The sequence below is a fragment of the Petromyzon marinus genome, unplaced genomic scaffold (assembly GCF_048934315.1).
Source record: "Petromyzon marinus isolate PM22_M1 ecotype Great Lakes invasive population unplaced genomic scaffold, UKy_Petmar_22M1.pri1.0 PM_Scaffold_1, whole genome shotgun sequence".
NCBI lineage: Eukaryota > Metazoa > Chordata > Hyperoartia > Petromyzontiformes > Petromyzontidae > Petromyzon > Petromyzon marinus.
Genome location: NW_027423057.1, coordinates 1824798 through 1840669, shown reverse-complemented (window position 1 = coordinate 1840669; position 15872 = coordinate 1824798). Strand labels below are relative to the sequence as shown.

At 45.2% G+C, this 15872-nt stretch overlaps 1 protein-coding gene across 2 annotated transcripts; it reads left to right on the top strand.

Moving 5' to 3' along the window:
- The first annotated feature begins 300 nt into the window (after positions 1–300).
- Positions 301–15810, top strand: LOC142922496 (fructosamine-3-kinase-like). Of its 2 annotated transcripts, XM_076063306.1 has the most exons (6): positions 322–395; positions 1441–1832; positions 8527–8618; positions 12758–12880; positions 13736–13893; positions 14634–15810. In XM_076063306.1, the coding sequence occupies exons 4-6, from the start codon at positions 12824–12826 to the stop codon at positions 14650–14652; spliced, it is 234 nt and encodes a 77-aa protein (XP_075919421.1). In that variant the 5' UTR covers positions 322–395; positions 1441–1832; positions 8527–8618; positions 12758–12823; the 3' UTR covers positions 14653–15810. The 2 variants fall into 2 exon arrangements, 1 of the variants encoding a protein (XP_075919421.1); XR_012940096.1 differs by lacking the exon at positions 8527–8618 and having other exon boundaries at positions 301–395.
- Positions 15811–15872: the final 62 nt, after the last annotated feature.

The following is a 15872-nucleotide window of genomic DNA, read 5'->3' as shown; positions in this document are numbered from 1 at the left end:
TTTCTAATGATCTGCACGTTTTTCACCCATAATCTCTGGGTTTCACAAATGTTCTGTGTGGGTGGCCGGGACCACCCTGAGCTGCCTTTTTCTCCCGAGTTGCGATGTGTACACATCGTACCAGATACTAATTTAAGGCTGAACCGACCTCTCGAGATCCAGGACGTACTGGTGATGGTGGCTGTAAGCGTGAATCGAGCTCGGGTCGCCGGATTCATTGTAGCGCAGCGTGCTAAACCCACACGCTCACAGACAGGACTCCAGCTCATCCACCTCGCGCACCTTTGCCAGGAACTTCCAATTGTGGAGCGACGAGCAAATGAAGCGACCCGACCTCCCCTCGGGATACGATGGCTGGCAGGTGGTTGAAGCTATCCGGCAGGAAGCGAGTGCAGGTAACGCTCACCTGAGCGTTGCGAGGCGTGCCCCGCAGGTGGTATCACGTGGGACGATGGATGTGCGACCACGCTATGGCCCTTTCACGATTCCGCTGCTGTATGGGGACCGCCACAACCTAGCGGATCGTTGCGGTGTATTTGACCATACTTCACCACGCTGGTTGGTTGCAGGTGTGGGGAGCGGCACAGTGCAAGGGTTCATGTTGCTGGACTGCCCCTTTTCTGATCATGTGACCCTTGCCAGATTAATTCTGCAAATGCGCAATCGCCGAGCCATGCGACAGCATCCCCGGTTTGCCACGTGTAGCTCTTGTAGACGATGACAACAAACACGCACCCTGCTCTACGGAGCCTGACAGCAGTCATGATGGTGGTGGTTTGCGTGGTACCTTACCATCAGACAAAAAAACTAAACAATTTTGTATTTTACCCGGTAAAGCTCACTGAGCTACATAGATGTTTCTCTGAAGCGACCTGGCTATCACAAATGATAACTCAACGAAGTGGCTTATCACGCGGAAATGTATTCTAGCCTCGATATTACAGCTGAATACAAATCCTCTGAGGGTACCCACGAGCCCTGGCAGCAAGGGGCCAGTTGGCAGATGGTAAGGGGCCAAGGAGCAAGGGGGAGGATGGAGAAGGGCAGTGGGGAGTGGAGCAGTGGTGTGGCACGTTCGAGTGATGCAAATATTAACTGATTTGTATTGAATACAACTAGAACAATTTACACCGGTGCGTTGATCGATATGATGTTGGTTATAATGTTAACGATAATTATGTTGAGATTAGGATATGCAGGAGATAGTGAATATAATGATAATGTCTCTACGCATGGTGATGGTAGAGATCTATTAATCTGGTGATGATGTAATGATGATGGCTTGGCAAGTTGAAGATGGTGATGATAGTGCTCCTGCTGGTGGTGGTAATTCAGATGATGATTATGATGCTGCGACTTGCTGTAGCTGCTTATAATAATAATGATGCTGCATTTGCTGCTGACGATGATGATCCCCCCCACCCTCGTCCACCTACGCAGGTTTAGAGGATCGCCGCATGGTGGTGCAAGCACTGAGCCTGCTGAAGCGCGGGAGTGCGGAGAGGCGACCCCGCGAGATGGAATCAGGAGGGACAGGGTCCTCCTGGGGGGATATCGTGAGCGGCGCAGGGGGTCCTAGCGGGGTCGAGAGGGGAGGAGACACAGCGGATGGACACCTCATTGTTCCCCCCGACGGGGACCCTAATGGGGCCCCAGTGGGCGGGGACTCGGGTGGGAGATAACGGCCGAGGTTCGCGTGGCGAGAACAAACGCGCGACCCCGTGTGCGCGTGAGCGTGCGGGGCCACGAGGGCACGTACACGGGACCCAACCTCGGCGGGATCGAGGAGGAGGCCCTCCTGGAGCTTGGACTGCACGAGGCTTGAGACGGAGGTAGGTGGCTGAGGGGTTGGGTGAGTGACAGGTTGGGTGAGTGAAGGAGGCATTGATTGATTGCGTGGGTAGAGGGTGAGTGGGTAATGTTGAGTGAGCGGGTGTATGTGGTTGAGTTAGTTGGTAGGTGGCCGAGTGGGTGAATGTGGGAGGTTGAGGGGGTGAATGAATGGTTGGATGAGAGAGTGGGTTGGTGAGTAGGTGGGTGAGTGTGGGAGGTCGAGTGGGTGAGTGAGGGGGGTCAATTGGGTGAGTGAGACGGATGGTGAGTGGGTGGGGGAGTTTGAGTGGGTGAGTGGATGCGTGGGTGATTTGGTAAGTGCATTGTTAATTGTGTAAATGGCTCGGTGAGTCAGTGAGTGCGTGCATGGGTGGTAAGTGAGAGGATGAGTGGGTTGGGGAGTGCGTGAGTGGGTTGGGGAGTGCGTAAGTGGGTGGGGGAGTGAGTGGGGGAGCGAGTGGGCGGGTTAGTGATTTAATCAATCATCGTGTGATTGAATGGTTGAACGGAGGGGTAGGTGAATGAGTGTTTGTGGTTTAGTGAGTGTGTATGAGTTAGTGGGTGGGTGAGTGGATGATTGTGGGAGGTTGAGGGGGTGAGTGGATGTGTAATTTAATGGTTGTATGGGTGGGTGAGCATGGGAAGTTAAGTGGGTGTGTGAATGAGTGAAGGGGTGGGGGAGTTGAGTGGGTAGGTTGTTGGATAATTGGGGTGAGTGAGTGGGTGAATTATTGGGTGGCTGAGTGGGTGTCCGGGTGAGTTAGGGGGTGGGTCAATATGGGTGGATGGGTGATGGAGTCGGTGATTGAGTTTGTAAATTGAGTGGGTGATTGAGTAGTAGGGTGAGAGTGGGTGGTTGGGTGGGTGGAGGTGAGAGGTTGGGTGAGTTGGTGGGTGGGTAAATGAGTGGATTGATCAGTTAGTGTGTGGTTGAGTGGGTGGTTGTCTGAGTGGGTGAGAAGATGGGTCGTTGAGTGAGTGAATGGGTTATAGATTGAGTGGGTGGTTGTGTGATTGATTGGCTGAGCAAAGGGGTGAATTAGTGGATTTGTGTGGTTGAGTTACTGGTTAGGTGGGTGAGTGCATGAGTGTGGGAGGTTGAGAGTTCGTTGGTGAGTGTTTGAGTTAGATATTGAGTTGGTGGTTATGTGATTGAGTAGGTGAGCGGAGGATTGGGTGAGTGAATAGATGTTTATGTTTGAGTTAGTGGGTGGGTGATTGGATGAGTGGGAGGGTAATTGGATGAGTGGGAGATTTAAATGGTGAGTGAATGGGTGATTGAATGCTTGGATGGGGGGTGAGTGATTGAATTGGTGGGTACGAGATTGAGTGGGTGGCTGGGTGAGTGGGTCAGTGAGTGGGTGTGTGGGTGTGTGTGTGTAGATTAGTTTGGTATGAGATTGAGTGGGATGCTGGGTGAGTGGTTGAGAAGATAGGTGGGCAAGTTAATGAGTGAGTGGGTGGGTAAGCGGAGGGGTGAGTGACGGGTTGGGTGAGTGAGTGAATGGGTGAGTGACGGCTGGGTGGGTAATTTAACATGGGAATCTTCTTTGGTTTTTTCGGTAAAGTCACGTAGAATGAGAATAAAATAATAAATTGATAAAATAAAATAACATAACACAATAATATTCTCACGACGTTTCGGCCACAACACAAGCGGCCTTCATCAGGTGAAGGGACGAGACTGTCTGGTAGGACAGCGCTGGAGTGGCGCTGTCCTACCAGACAGTCTCGTCCCTTCACCTGATGAAGGCCGCTTGTGTTGTGGCCGAAACGTCGTGAGAATATTATTGTGTTATGTTATTTTATTTTATCAATTTATTATTTTATTCTCATTCTACGTGACTTTACCGAAAGAACCAAAGAAGATGAATCATTGCAGTCACGAAAGCTTTAAATCGAAATTTAACATGGGAAATTGAGTGGGTAAGTTAGCGTGTAAGTGAGTGGATGGTTGAGTCAGAGAGTGAGGCGCCAAGGTGGTGAGATGTTCACTATTTTGCCTTGTATACAGGAGGTGGTAGATTCGATCCCGACCCTGTCGCCTGTATATTTGGAGTTTGCAAGTTCTCACCCGTGGTCGCCTGGATTTTGTTCTAGATCCTCAGGGTTTTCCCTCTGCATTTAGAAGCAACATGCGTTTAGAGGATTTGGCTGCAATAAATGTATCTGTGATAAGCCACTCGTATATCTTTCATTTGTAGCCAGGTCTATTCTGAAAAGGATCTATATAGCTTAATGGGCCTTGCCTGGTGAAATAAAAAGTAAATTTCAGTTTAAAGCTTTCATGACTGCAAGGATTCATCTTCTTGGTTCTTTCGGTAAAGTCACGTAGAATGGGAATAAAATAATAAAATAAAATAAGACAATAAAATTATCACGACGTTTTGGCCACAACACAAGTGGCCTTCTTCAAGTGAAGAGACAGGTCTGTCCGGAAGACAGAGCTTGAATGAACGCTGACATGCAAGGACCGCGTCTATTAAGCTGTGTGGGCGGAGTTAAAATATGAATTTGCATGTTACCTGCATCACCTCCGGAGAGGAGGAGGGAGGGGGCTGGGAACACAGGCAGAGAGGAAACAAGAAAAGGGGCAAGTGCAACAGCCAAGGTGCGCTGTTGTTTCCTGAGTTGCCTTATGACTATGCTGTAAACTGGACTACTATATAATACAATATTATACCTTCCAATCTAAACTACATGGTATAACATCACATCATAGACAAATTCCACTTTTGAATTATACAATGCGTTACTTTACACTACCCTATACTTTAGATTATAAACTATTAGACTTGTGATATTACACTATGTCTTATTCTATGAACCCAACTATATACCACACTGATGTATATTCATTATGCAATTACGATGCTATATATTGCCTTATGAGTTATGTTAAACATTACAATGTTATACTATTAATTATTATACTACATGTTGTAAACCATACCATTGACCGTGGTGTGAGAAGTATTAAGAGGCAGTGCCAGCGAAAGGGCTGCGGTCTGAAAATCACCATAAAATACAATCAATTAAGAACCGAAATGGTTTAAAACATCTTTCCAATGGTTACTAAGCCAGAATCCATCTTCTCGGTTGAAATTGTCTCTGTGCTTGTATATGTGGATGGCCTCATGAACGAATCTCTCATGGTAGCTGGTTGGCTTGCAACGAACCTCTGTCTTGGAGAAGTCAATGTCATGTGAGCCCACTGAATTATAACAGTGATCTGCCACGGCAGAGGCGTTCGTCCTACCGTGTTTCAAGTCTGCTTTATGTTCGCGGATGGGGTCCGATATATGTCGTATGGTTTCTCCAATGTAGCTGCTACCACAGAGGCACTTTAGTTTGTAAACGCCCAGGTACTGTATGTCTGGAACCACATCCTTTACAGATGGAACCAGATCACGGATTTTTTGTACTGTGTTGAATCGGACCTGGATCTTGTGTTTATTCAGGATTTTGGAGATATTTTTGTGACCCCCGCAATGTACAGTGAGGGGAAAAAAGTATTTGATCCTCTGCTGATTTTATACGTTTGCCCACTGACAAAGAAATGATCAGTCTATAATTTTAATGGTCGGTTTATTTGTGGTGAAGGTTGTTTTGAAAACGAGCTATGTAGCTCATTGGGCCTAACCTGGTAAAATAAACATAATTTATTGTGTAGGTGAGTGAGCGGCGTGTGAGTGAGTGCATACGTGTGTAGGTGAGTGGGCGGTGGGTGAGTGAGATATTGGGTTAGAGATATAGTAGTGGATGGCTTGCTGAGTGGGTGAGTGGCTCTGTGGTTAAGTTAGTGGGTGGTTGAGGTAGTGGGTGGTTTAATTAATAGGCGATTTAGTTTGTGAGTGGTTGAATTATTGGGTGGTTGACTGATGGGTGGGTGAATAATTCCGTGGTAATGGGTGAGTAGATGAGTGGGCGGGTGGTTGGGTGAGTGGGGGATTATAAATTGAGTGGATTGCAGGGTAAGTGGATGTGTAAGTGGGGTGGGTAAGTAGGTGAGTGGCTGAGGGAGTGGGCAGCTGGTTGGGTGAGTGGGTGGGTTAGAAATTGAGTGGGTGGCAGGGTCAGTTGATGTGTAAGTACTGGGTGAGAAGGTGAGTGGCTCATTGAGTAAGTGAGTGGATGGGCGAGTAGGTGAGTGGATGGATGAGGGAGTGAGTGGGTGGGTGAATTAGTGGGTGGGTGAGTGGATGTTTGGGTGGGTGGATGAGTGAGTGAGTGTTTGGGTGAGTGAGTGAGTGTGTGGGTAGGTGGTTAGGTGGTTAGTGTGTGGGTTAGAAGTTGAGTGGGTTAGTACCTGAGTGAGTGAGTCGGCGGGTGGGTTGGTGAGTTCGTTGTTGGATGAGTGGGTGAGTATTAGTGGGTAGGTATGTAGGTGAGTGATTGACTGTGTGGGTGGGTGAGTGAGTGAAGAGATGGGTAGGTGGGTTGGTTGGTGGGTGCGTGAGTGAGTGAGTTAGTGGGTGCGTGAGTGCATAAATGGGTAGGTGAGTGAGTTAGTGGGTATGAGATTGCGTGGGTGGTTGGGTGAGTGGTTGAGAATTAATTTTGATGAGTTAGTGGGTGGGTGATTCGGTGAGTGAGTGGTTGGGTTAGCGTATGGGTAAGTGAGCAAGTGGTTGGGTGAGTGTGTGGGGTAGTGAGTGATTGAATAAGTGGGTGAGTGAGGGGCTGGGTGGTTGGCTTGGCTAGTGAGATTGTGGGTGGGTAAGTGAATGGGTGTATTGGTCTGTGAGTGTGTGAGTAAGTTAGTCGGCACGTGATTGAGCGGGTGGCTGGCTGAGTGCGGGAGAAGATGGGTGGGTGAGTTAGTGGGTAGGTGAGTTGGTGCGTGGTTGGGTGAGTGAGGGGGTGGTTGGGTGAATGGGGGAGTGACTGGTGGGTGGGTAAGTTAATGTGGGAGGTTGAGTGGGTGAGTTAGTGTGTAATTGGGTGAGTGGGTCAGAGAGCGGGGTGCCACTATGGTGAGATATTAACTACCTCACTGAGTATACAGGAAATCGTGTATTCGATTCTGACCCTGCTGCCTGTATATTATGAGTTTTAATGTTTTGCCTGTGTCCTCGTAGATCTTTCTCCGGGTCCTCCAGATTTATCCCTCCGCATTTAGAGTCAAGATTTGTTTAGAAGAAATGTCAGCTTGATAAGCCACTTCGTTCACGTATCAGTTGTAACCAGATCACTTCTAAAATGTTTTATATAGCTCTGTGGGGCTTACCTGGTAAAATACAAAATAGTTTAGTTGTAGTTTATTGGATGGGTGATTGGGTAGGTGGGTAGTTCGGTGCGTGGGTGGGTTAGAGGTTGAGTAGGTGGCAGGATGAGTGGGTGGGTGAGTAGATAAGTGGCTGGTGAGCAGGTAGGTGGGTGAGTGCATAAGTTATAGATTAAGTGGGTGAATGGGTCAGTGTGTGATTTGGGGCATGAATAGGTGATTGGGTGGGTTAGTGGAGTGTTGAGTGAGTGGGTCGTTGAGTTAGTGAGTGGGGGGTATGCAGGTGGGTTCGTAGGTAAGTGGTTAAGTGAGTGGCTGGGTGTGTTGATGAGTGAGTGGGTTTCGCGATTGAGTGGGTGCCACGGTGATTGGGTTCATGAGTGCTTGGCTGGGTGTTTGAGTGGGTGGGTGGGAGGCTGAGTCAGAGTGGAGCGCCAGGGTAGCGGAATGTTAACTCCCTCGCCATTTGTATAAGACATCGTGGGTTCGATCCCGATCGTGACGCCTGTATATTTGGAGTTTGCATGTTCTCCCTGTGGTTGCATGGATTTTTCTCTGGGACCTCCGAGTTTTTCATGCATATTTAGAAATATACATTTAGAGGCTTTGGCTGCTATAAATGTCCACGTGATAAGCCACTTCTTTGAGCTATCATTTGTTTGCCACGTCGTTTCCGACAAGGATCTATATAGCTCAGTGGGCCTTACCTGGTGAATTTTAAATAATTCAATTGTAGTTGAACTATTTTAAGTGAATAGGTGGATGAGTGGGTCGGTGGGTTGGTGAGTGGCTGGTTTAGTAAGTGAGAGGTTGGATGAGTGGGTGGGTGGTTGAGTTGTTGGTTTAGAGATTCGGTACGTGGCAGGGTGAGTGAGTGGGTGGGTGGCTTTACGAGTGGGTGGGTGGGTGGATAAGTCAGAGAATGGGGCGCCATGGTGGCTAGGAGATGTTAACTACCTCGCCTGGTATATTGAACTTCGTAGGTTCGATCCCGACCTTGACGCCTGCTGTATTTTTGAAGTTTGCATGTTTTCCCCGTGGTCGTGCAGGTTTTTCTCCAGTTTCTCTAGTTTTTCCCTGCACATTTAGAAACATGAGTATTTTGAGCATTTGGCTGCTATAAATTTCCCTGTGATAAGCCACTTCGTTAGGCTATCATTTGTGGCCAGGTCGGTTCTGAAAAATAGCTCTGGTAAAATAAAAAATGGTTTCATTTATAGTCTACATAGGATTGACTTCCCAGGAAGTAACACTCATTGTATAAACCCCAGAAGAATATTGTTTTGAGTCACCCAAACCAGAATGTGAACTGATATATTCGTATTTTCAAGCGAGGTTCTCGGCCACAGACCACCTGGACAAATATGATGTACTTTAGTTTGCATATGAATTATTACTTGGGGTTTGTTGGCATGATAAAGTTAATGTTTTCTTTGACAGGTCTATTGTGTTGTACACTCTGACAGGGGCTCAGGCTTGTTGGGGCAGCATCTGGCTGAAATGCACTTTCACAACAGGAAGATTGGAGAGAGGCTTCACAAGGAAGAGAAAACTATCGGTATTGAATCATGAAAATGTAAAACATGTGGAAAACTAGGCCCACCGATCCAACCCTAGCATCATGTCAACTATGTATTATGTTGACATTCCTTCGCACTGAGAGTAGGCATGCTAATCGGATCGAATGAATATGTGTAAACAGGCGATGTGTGTGTAAACAAACACACATTTCATACAGCTGTTTATTAATCGTAAAAATCAAGTGATTGAGCTAGTGAATGAGATAGACACATGCTGTCATTATTTCATACATGAACACAACCAACCAGCCAGCGGTCATGATTTTCCACACCTAATCACATTCATCTCTTTGTTTTAGCCATCTTTGTGATGAAGGGAACTGTATTGTTCATGTGTGTGCAATGTACTTTTCAGAATATGAATTATGTTGGGTAATATATGAATTATGGCTATTAAAAGTATCTGTATTTAAGTCCATCAGGGCAAACTCTTCTGCAAAGGAGACTTAGAGCATTCAACATTGCGTCCCTTTATATTTTTGCTAATCGCATTATTTTTCGATTTAAAGCTTTCGTGACTGCAGGGATTCATATTCTTGGTTCTTTCGGTAAAGTCACGTGGAAGGGAAATAATAAAATAATACAAATAAAACATATAATAAAATTTTCACGACGTTTCGGCCACAACGCAAGCAGCGGTCCTCAGGTGAAGAAACAGAGCTGTCGGAAAGACAGCGTCTTAATGAACACTGCCCAGTGTTCACTGCCCAGTGTTCATTAAGACGCTGTCTTTCCGACAGCTCTGTTTCTTCATCTGAGGACGTCTGCTTGCGTTGTGGCCGAAACGTCGTGAAAATGTTATTATATGTTTTATTTGTATTATTTCCCTTCTACGTGACTTTGCTGAAACAACCAAGAATATAATCGCAATATGTTCAGGAGATAAATGTCAAGGTCTGCTAGCCAAAAGAAGGCTTTAGGAGAGAGTTCTTGTAGTTTTGCTATTCATTCATTAAAGGGCAATAGAGTAAATGCTCAAATAAATGTTTTCAGCTAATTTTTTATATACGCTAGATTTACAAGTCTATAATGTACAGAAAATACCATGGTTGGCCAGACCATTGCTCGGCTTCTGCATGTGGCTCCTGGGCAGTTCAAGTGTGGCTCTGTAGAGGTGCTGCTAATTTGTAACTCTTCAATTTAACTTTATATGAAGTGAGAACAATCTGGTATCGGAGGCAGGCCATGAGTACTCCCAGGGCACTGAGATTTCTAAACTCAAAATTCCACAGCCAGTCGACACGAGTCAACTTCTGTATGGCTAATCTTTATCTCTTGTGGCTCCCGCGGCCATCTGAAGATTATGATATGCTGCTGGTAGGGTCAGGAAAGTTGGTCACCCTTGGTATATATCTGTATATGCGTTGATGATTTTGTGCATTGTTCAGCTGCTCCGTCACGACAGGGCTCCCAGTCAGTTTGAGACTGCTAAATTAAGGTTCTCATGTGCTTTACAGATTTTGATAAAAATTTCAGTCTTTAATTTCTCCCAACAGGTATGGACCCTGGGCAGGAGGTGTAGAGTATGTGGGTTTCATACGGCTATATGCTGTGGTTACATCCCACATGTGATCTCCGCTTTAAAGTCATGAAACTGGTTGTAGCCCATTTAAATTTTAATATACCCGTTGAACACGTAGGCTTTCGCGGCCAATATCATCCATAATATCGTTTTTTTTGGGTTAGATCGTTGAAATATAAATCTGTCGTTAAACCCGCCACCACCGACACAGCCAATTCGTAAGGTTTGTCACGTAAACAGAACATTCCAATTCGTGAAGGGCTCACAAGTGACGTCATCACATCTATCCCTCCAAGGAATGAAACAGGAGGATTTCTCTACGAATTTGGCTGTCCACCTAATGATGATAGTTGTAATTACTGGCGAAACGTCATACTCAGATTGTAAATGTTGTGGATTTTCTCTCCATCACTTCGGTTTGCTGTACAAGTAGCGGATTGGCATGTTCCGTTTACGTGACAACCTTACTAATTGGCTGTTAGGTGGTGGTGGGTTTAACGGCTCATTTATTTTTATGCGATCTAACCCAGAAAAACTATATTATAGATTTAATATACCCTTTTGTTGAAGGACAGCCTAGGTGACCAAAGTTTTATAGGAACGGCAATAATGTTTACTTGATTAAATTAGTTTTATCATGGAGCGGTGAAATCAGTTGTTGTTCAGATGTCAGTCTAATTAGTATTACATCGTAGAAATATGAGAGTCCTTTGTGTAATAGTCTATTAACCACTGATGATGGTAACATTGGTTTAAGGTTACATTTTAAGAAGAACTAGATTGGCGTACATTTTATACTCTTTGGTTCTGTTCGGTAAAGTCATGTAGGTAAGTAATAAAACAACAATAATCACGACGTTTCGGCCACAACACAAGCGGCCTTCATCAGGTGAAGGGACGAGCCTGTCTGGAGGACAGCGCTGGAGTGGAAGTAGCCACGCTTAGATCACGACATTTAAGCTGTGTGAGAAGAAGAAGAAGACCACGGGCTTTGACAAAGGAATTAGCATATAAATTAGCATTGAAATGGCTCATTGAAATAGCTAAGTTAAAGTATACACATCCGCAGAGGTGCCCCTTGACAAAGGAAATTAGCATAGAATTTAGCATTTAAATAGTTTAGTGATTAGCTAGTAACTGGTCACAGAAATAGCTATGTTAAAGTCAGAGTATATACATTCACCGAGGCACCTAGTACTCATCAAACAGGAGAATTTAGCGAAACACAACCACGCTCAGACATCGGACCTGTGTGCGAGCAAAGAGGTGGTGTACGTGCCGGTGGACTTGCAGTTTGGCGAGGGGGGGGGGGGAAAGGAGGGAGGGGGATTTTACCCGTTGATGGTGTGAAAATGGGAATTTATAAGAGCTGCGAAAGTTTGGGGTACCACTACTCGAAAAATATACTGTACCATTGAAATTAGTTTAATGTTTAGTTCGATTTAGAATATCTTTCCAATGGTTGCTTAATTTGAAACCATCCTCTCGGTTGAAATTGTGTCTGTGTTTGTAGATCTGAATTGCTTCATGAACAAATCTCTGATAAAAGCCCGTGGGTTTGCAAAGAACCTTGGTATCGGAAAAAATTATATCGTGATCCCCCACAGCGTTGTAACAGTGATCAGCTACGGCAGAAGAATTCGTTTTGCCGTGTTTCAAATCTGATTTGTGCTCGCGAATTCGGTCAGAGACATGTCGCTTTGTCTCACCGATGTAGCAATAACCGCAGGTACAACTCAATTTGTAAACCCCGGGGTACTGTAAATCAGGAATGACATCCTTCACGGATGGGATCAGATCACGAATTTTGCATAAGTACACAAATTTATAAAACAATATATCTGATAAAAAAATGCATATATTTTCTTCCATTGCACACAGTTGTACCATTGATAACAGGGCACACAGTTACAACTGACACCACCAGATGTCACTGAAGTTCCCTCAGAGATCGATCTTGCATAACCAGTGTTCACATAATTAGTTATGTTTTCGCTAATTACCAATTACACTCAGAGCCGGGTTTGACAGACTTGTATGAATGTATGTTGAACTTCCTTTCCACCGTACATAGCCAACCGTGCTAAGCGGAGTTGCGGGAATTAAGCGCAGAACCTATCGTTAGGATCAATGCTGTTGTATTTTTTTATGAGGATATCAATTGGTGGCTGAAATGAGATGTTCAAAGACTACAGCATGATAATCGGTACATAACATGAGTGTCGAATTATGTCTTAAGAATTACCCAGCCATTTGTACGTACAATTCAACGTTTCTGGGTGACATCTTAAGTCCGTGTTCTTCATTGCAAGGCCCGCGGGCCGGTGGCAGTCCCTGGTGTCCTTTTTACTGCGACCTCTGACGTGCAGTCCCCGACAATACACACAAGTGAAAACACCCCATCATGCTGTCAAACCCCCCAATGGTTTCAAATGTGAGATGGCTCTTTCACTGATAATGTCTTATTCGCGAAAGTGGCCCCCCTCCGAAAATGAGTGAATATCACTGTTTTAGGTCAAGGATTGGCCAAATAAAGTAGGTATTATTTGCTTATGTTTTTAAATGTCCGTAATAAAACTATATTAATGCCACCAGCTGAATGAGTGGCAGGAGGACTGGGTGACGTTCTTCTCACGGCAGCGACTGCAGCTTCAGCTGGACATGATAGAGAAGGACTACGGTGAACGGGAAACCCACGAGCTCTGGTCTCGGCTTCAGGTTCGTAAGCTGTTTCACTCTCGCCCTTAATCCTTTCCCGTTCCGAGACGACTGCTCATTTCAGAATGGGTCTCGTTCACCACCGAATCTCGGAACGCGCAAGCGGTTCAGCGGTAATTTTATTTAGAGAGGCATAGCGCCGTTGTTTTTAAAGACATTGTACTAGCCGCAGAGCACCGTAGCGACAGGACAGCACTCTATTATAGCTGGTACCAAACTGTGCTACACACTTTCCCGCACGGCCTTGTGGGATCCTCGGTACCGATAAAGTTATTTAATATTTACTTCCTATTACGTTCCGATGACGTACACGAGATTCAGCGGTGAACGGGATGCACCCCGCAACTTGCAGTCATCTCGGAACAGGAAAGAGTTAATACATGCAGCAGTGTAGCTCATCATGTGCACAGCCATATGGGAAACCCATTTGATCGCAGTGGGTTTTCGAGGGGACTTTAAAGGTAACGTGTTTCACACGCAGGCTTTCGCGACCAATATTATTCATGATAAAGTTTTTTTTGGCTTAGATCGCGTAAGTGTAAATGCGTCGTACACCCACATCCACCCAACACAGCCCATTAGTAATGTTTCTGACATGAACAGAACGTGCCATTTATGTTATTGCTTCGGCACTCTGGTGTGTTAGAGATGAAACGCAGAACATTTTCAAACGAGTACGACCTTTCGCTGGTGATTACACCCAGCATCATCAAGCAATTGCCAGAAGCGTTCTGACTTCTGGCAATTGCCTAATGGCAATTGGAGTGGGTGTACGACGCATGTAAATTTATGCGATCTAACTCTAAAAAAACGTTATCATGAATAAAGTGGTGTTGTTTTTTGTGTGGTGTGCAGCTTCGGTTGGGGGAATTTTTCCGGGACGTAGAGGTGGTTCCGGCACTGCTCCACGGTGACCTATGGACTGGGAACGCTGCAGAGATTAATGAAGGGCCCGTCATCTTTGACCCAGCCTCCTTCTATGGGCACTCGGAGTACGAGCTTGCCATCGCTGGGTAAGAAAAAACTACAAACAACCAAAACAATAGCAGCAACTGCCGTTCACTGCCCTGTCTGTGGCATGCAAGGTTCATTCGTATAACCTCAGTGTGGCAAGGGCTGGCTCATTAAATAAATAACAGAGACCAGGTAGAGTTGTGGTTGAGATGTCTACATGCTGAGGTCTCCACCCTCTCTATTTGCTAACTTACAAAGACTCATCCTTCCTTGCTAAGGCTTTTTGGGCAAATCCTGTTAAAGCTGATACGGTGCACAAAACACTAGTGGAACGATAAAACTCTTACTTATCCACGGCACTTGAGGATGCTTGAATGTTCCAGAAACACAGTTTGTCGAACAAGGAAGACAAGTTGCCACTGATGTGCTTTACCAGAAATCCAAGCTGAAGATAATTCATTACACGTCAAATGGAATTCAAACCCTCAGAGCTGGGATATGCTTCAGTGAACAAAAACACATTTGACATGATGTTTACTGTGCAGCCATTGGTGACTAAGTTGAGACCACAGCATTCCTGCCCTCAATTCGCAGGAACGTTTGTTGATAGATGGCTCACTGAATTTTGAACGGAGGACCTCAATGGCATTGGCTCGGTGCTCTGACATTGAAATTAACCTCGAGCCACTCAATTTCCTGCATTACGTTGAATTTGTGAAAATGTTGTTCATTGTTATGTTGTTCATACTGGAACAGCAGCATTGTAAGATTTTGAATGTTTGGTGTTGTTTGGGTACAGGATGTTCCAGGAGCTTTAGCTTCACGCTTCACTCATCCTACCACGCTTCACTCATCCTACCACGCTCTCATCCCAAAGTCACAAGGCTTCGGCAAGAGCCAGAAGCTCTAGCAACTCTTCCACTACCTGAACCACTGGAATCACTTTGGGACAGGATACCGAGGGTCATCCATCTCCACCATGCGCAGTCTCCTCAAGTGAATGAACGGTGCAGGAAATCGTGGGCTATGGTGTATGACTATAAAAATTATTATCGGCCATGATATACATTGTTGAATAAAGGCCTTCCCTAAGCCACCACTCAATCTCACAAAACTAGTCCATTTAAATGCTGTGCAATGCCCTAGGCATTCCACGTGAGTGTGACCGGGGGTCCCTTTGTTCCACATCCTGGCCGTGATCTCCACGCGAAAACTGGGTCAGTTAATGTCCGAATCAGAATCTTTAATTAGGCTGGACGAATCTGATGAGCTATGAAGCTCTTTTTTTCACAGATGTCCAGTCGGGGCGAGTCAGAAAGTTACAACAACAAACAACAGTACAAACAGATAGGAGGGCAAAGTAAAGGAACGCGAAGCAAATTTTGACTTAAAACTTTCGTGACTGCAGGAATTCATATTCTTGGTTCTTTCGGTAAAGTCACGTAAATAGAAAACAAAAAACAATAAAATAAAGACCGCTTGTGTTGCGATTGAAACGTCCTGGGTTTTTTGCTTTTATTATTTTCAATTTATTTTTTATTTGGTTTATGTATTTAATTATTTAATTTGAATTTGATTTCTTGTTTTCTATTTACGTGACTTTATTTACGTGACTTTACCAAGAATATGAACGCTAAGCAAGTCATGAAATAAAAATATGTAAGAGTTCAAATTGCATTAGTGCATCAATTCCTGCCAAATTTTTTTATCACCAAATGCCATTTTGGGCAATGCAGTATAACAAAAACAATCCCAGATGTTTGGCTAGTACCAGTTACAGTGTATGTTTTTGTTGTTGTTTTGCTATGGGAGTAAACCCATGCAGAGAAAGGGACCAGAATTAGGAAAGCGAAACCAGGCACTCCTTCAGAAGATGCCATGCACGGGCGTGACCACTGCACCACCCTGACGCCCAAACAAATGTAATTCAAATAATCTACAATACTGGCAAATAAACCCTATTAGTGTCAACCGAATATCCGGACAATCTGGCCTGTGTATAGCTGCATCGGTGTTTCTATAAGTCGTATTCAAATTG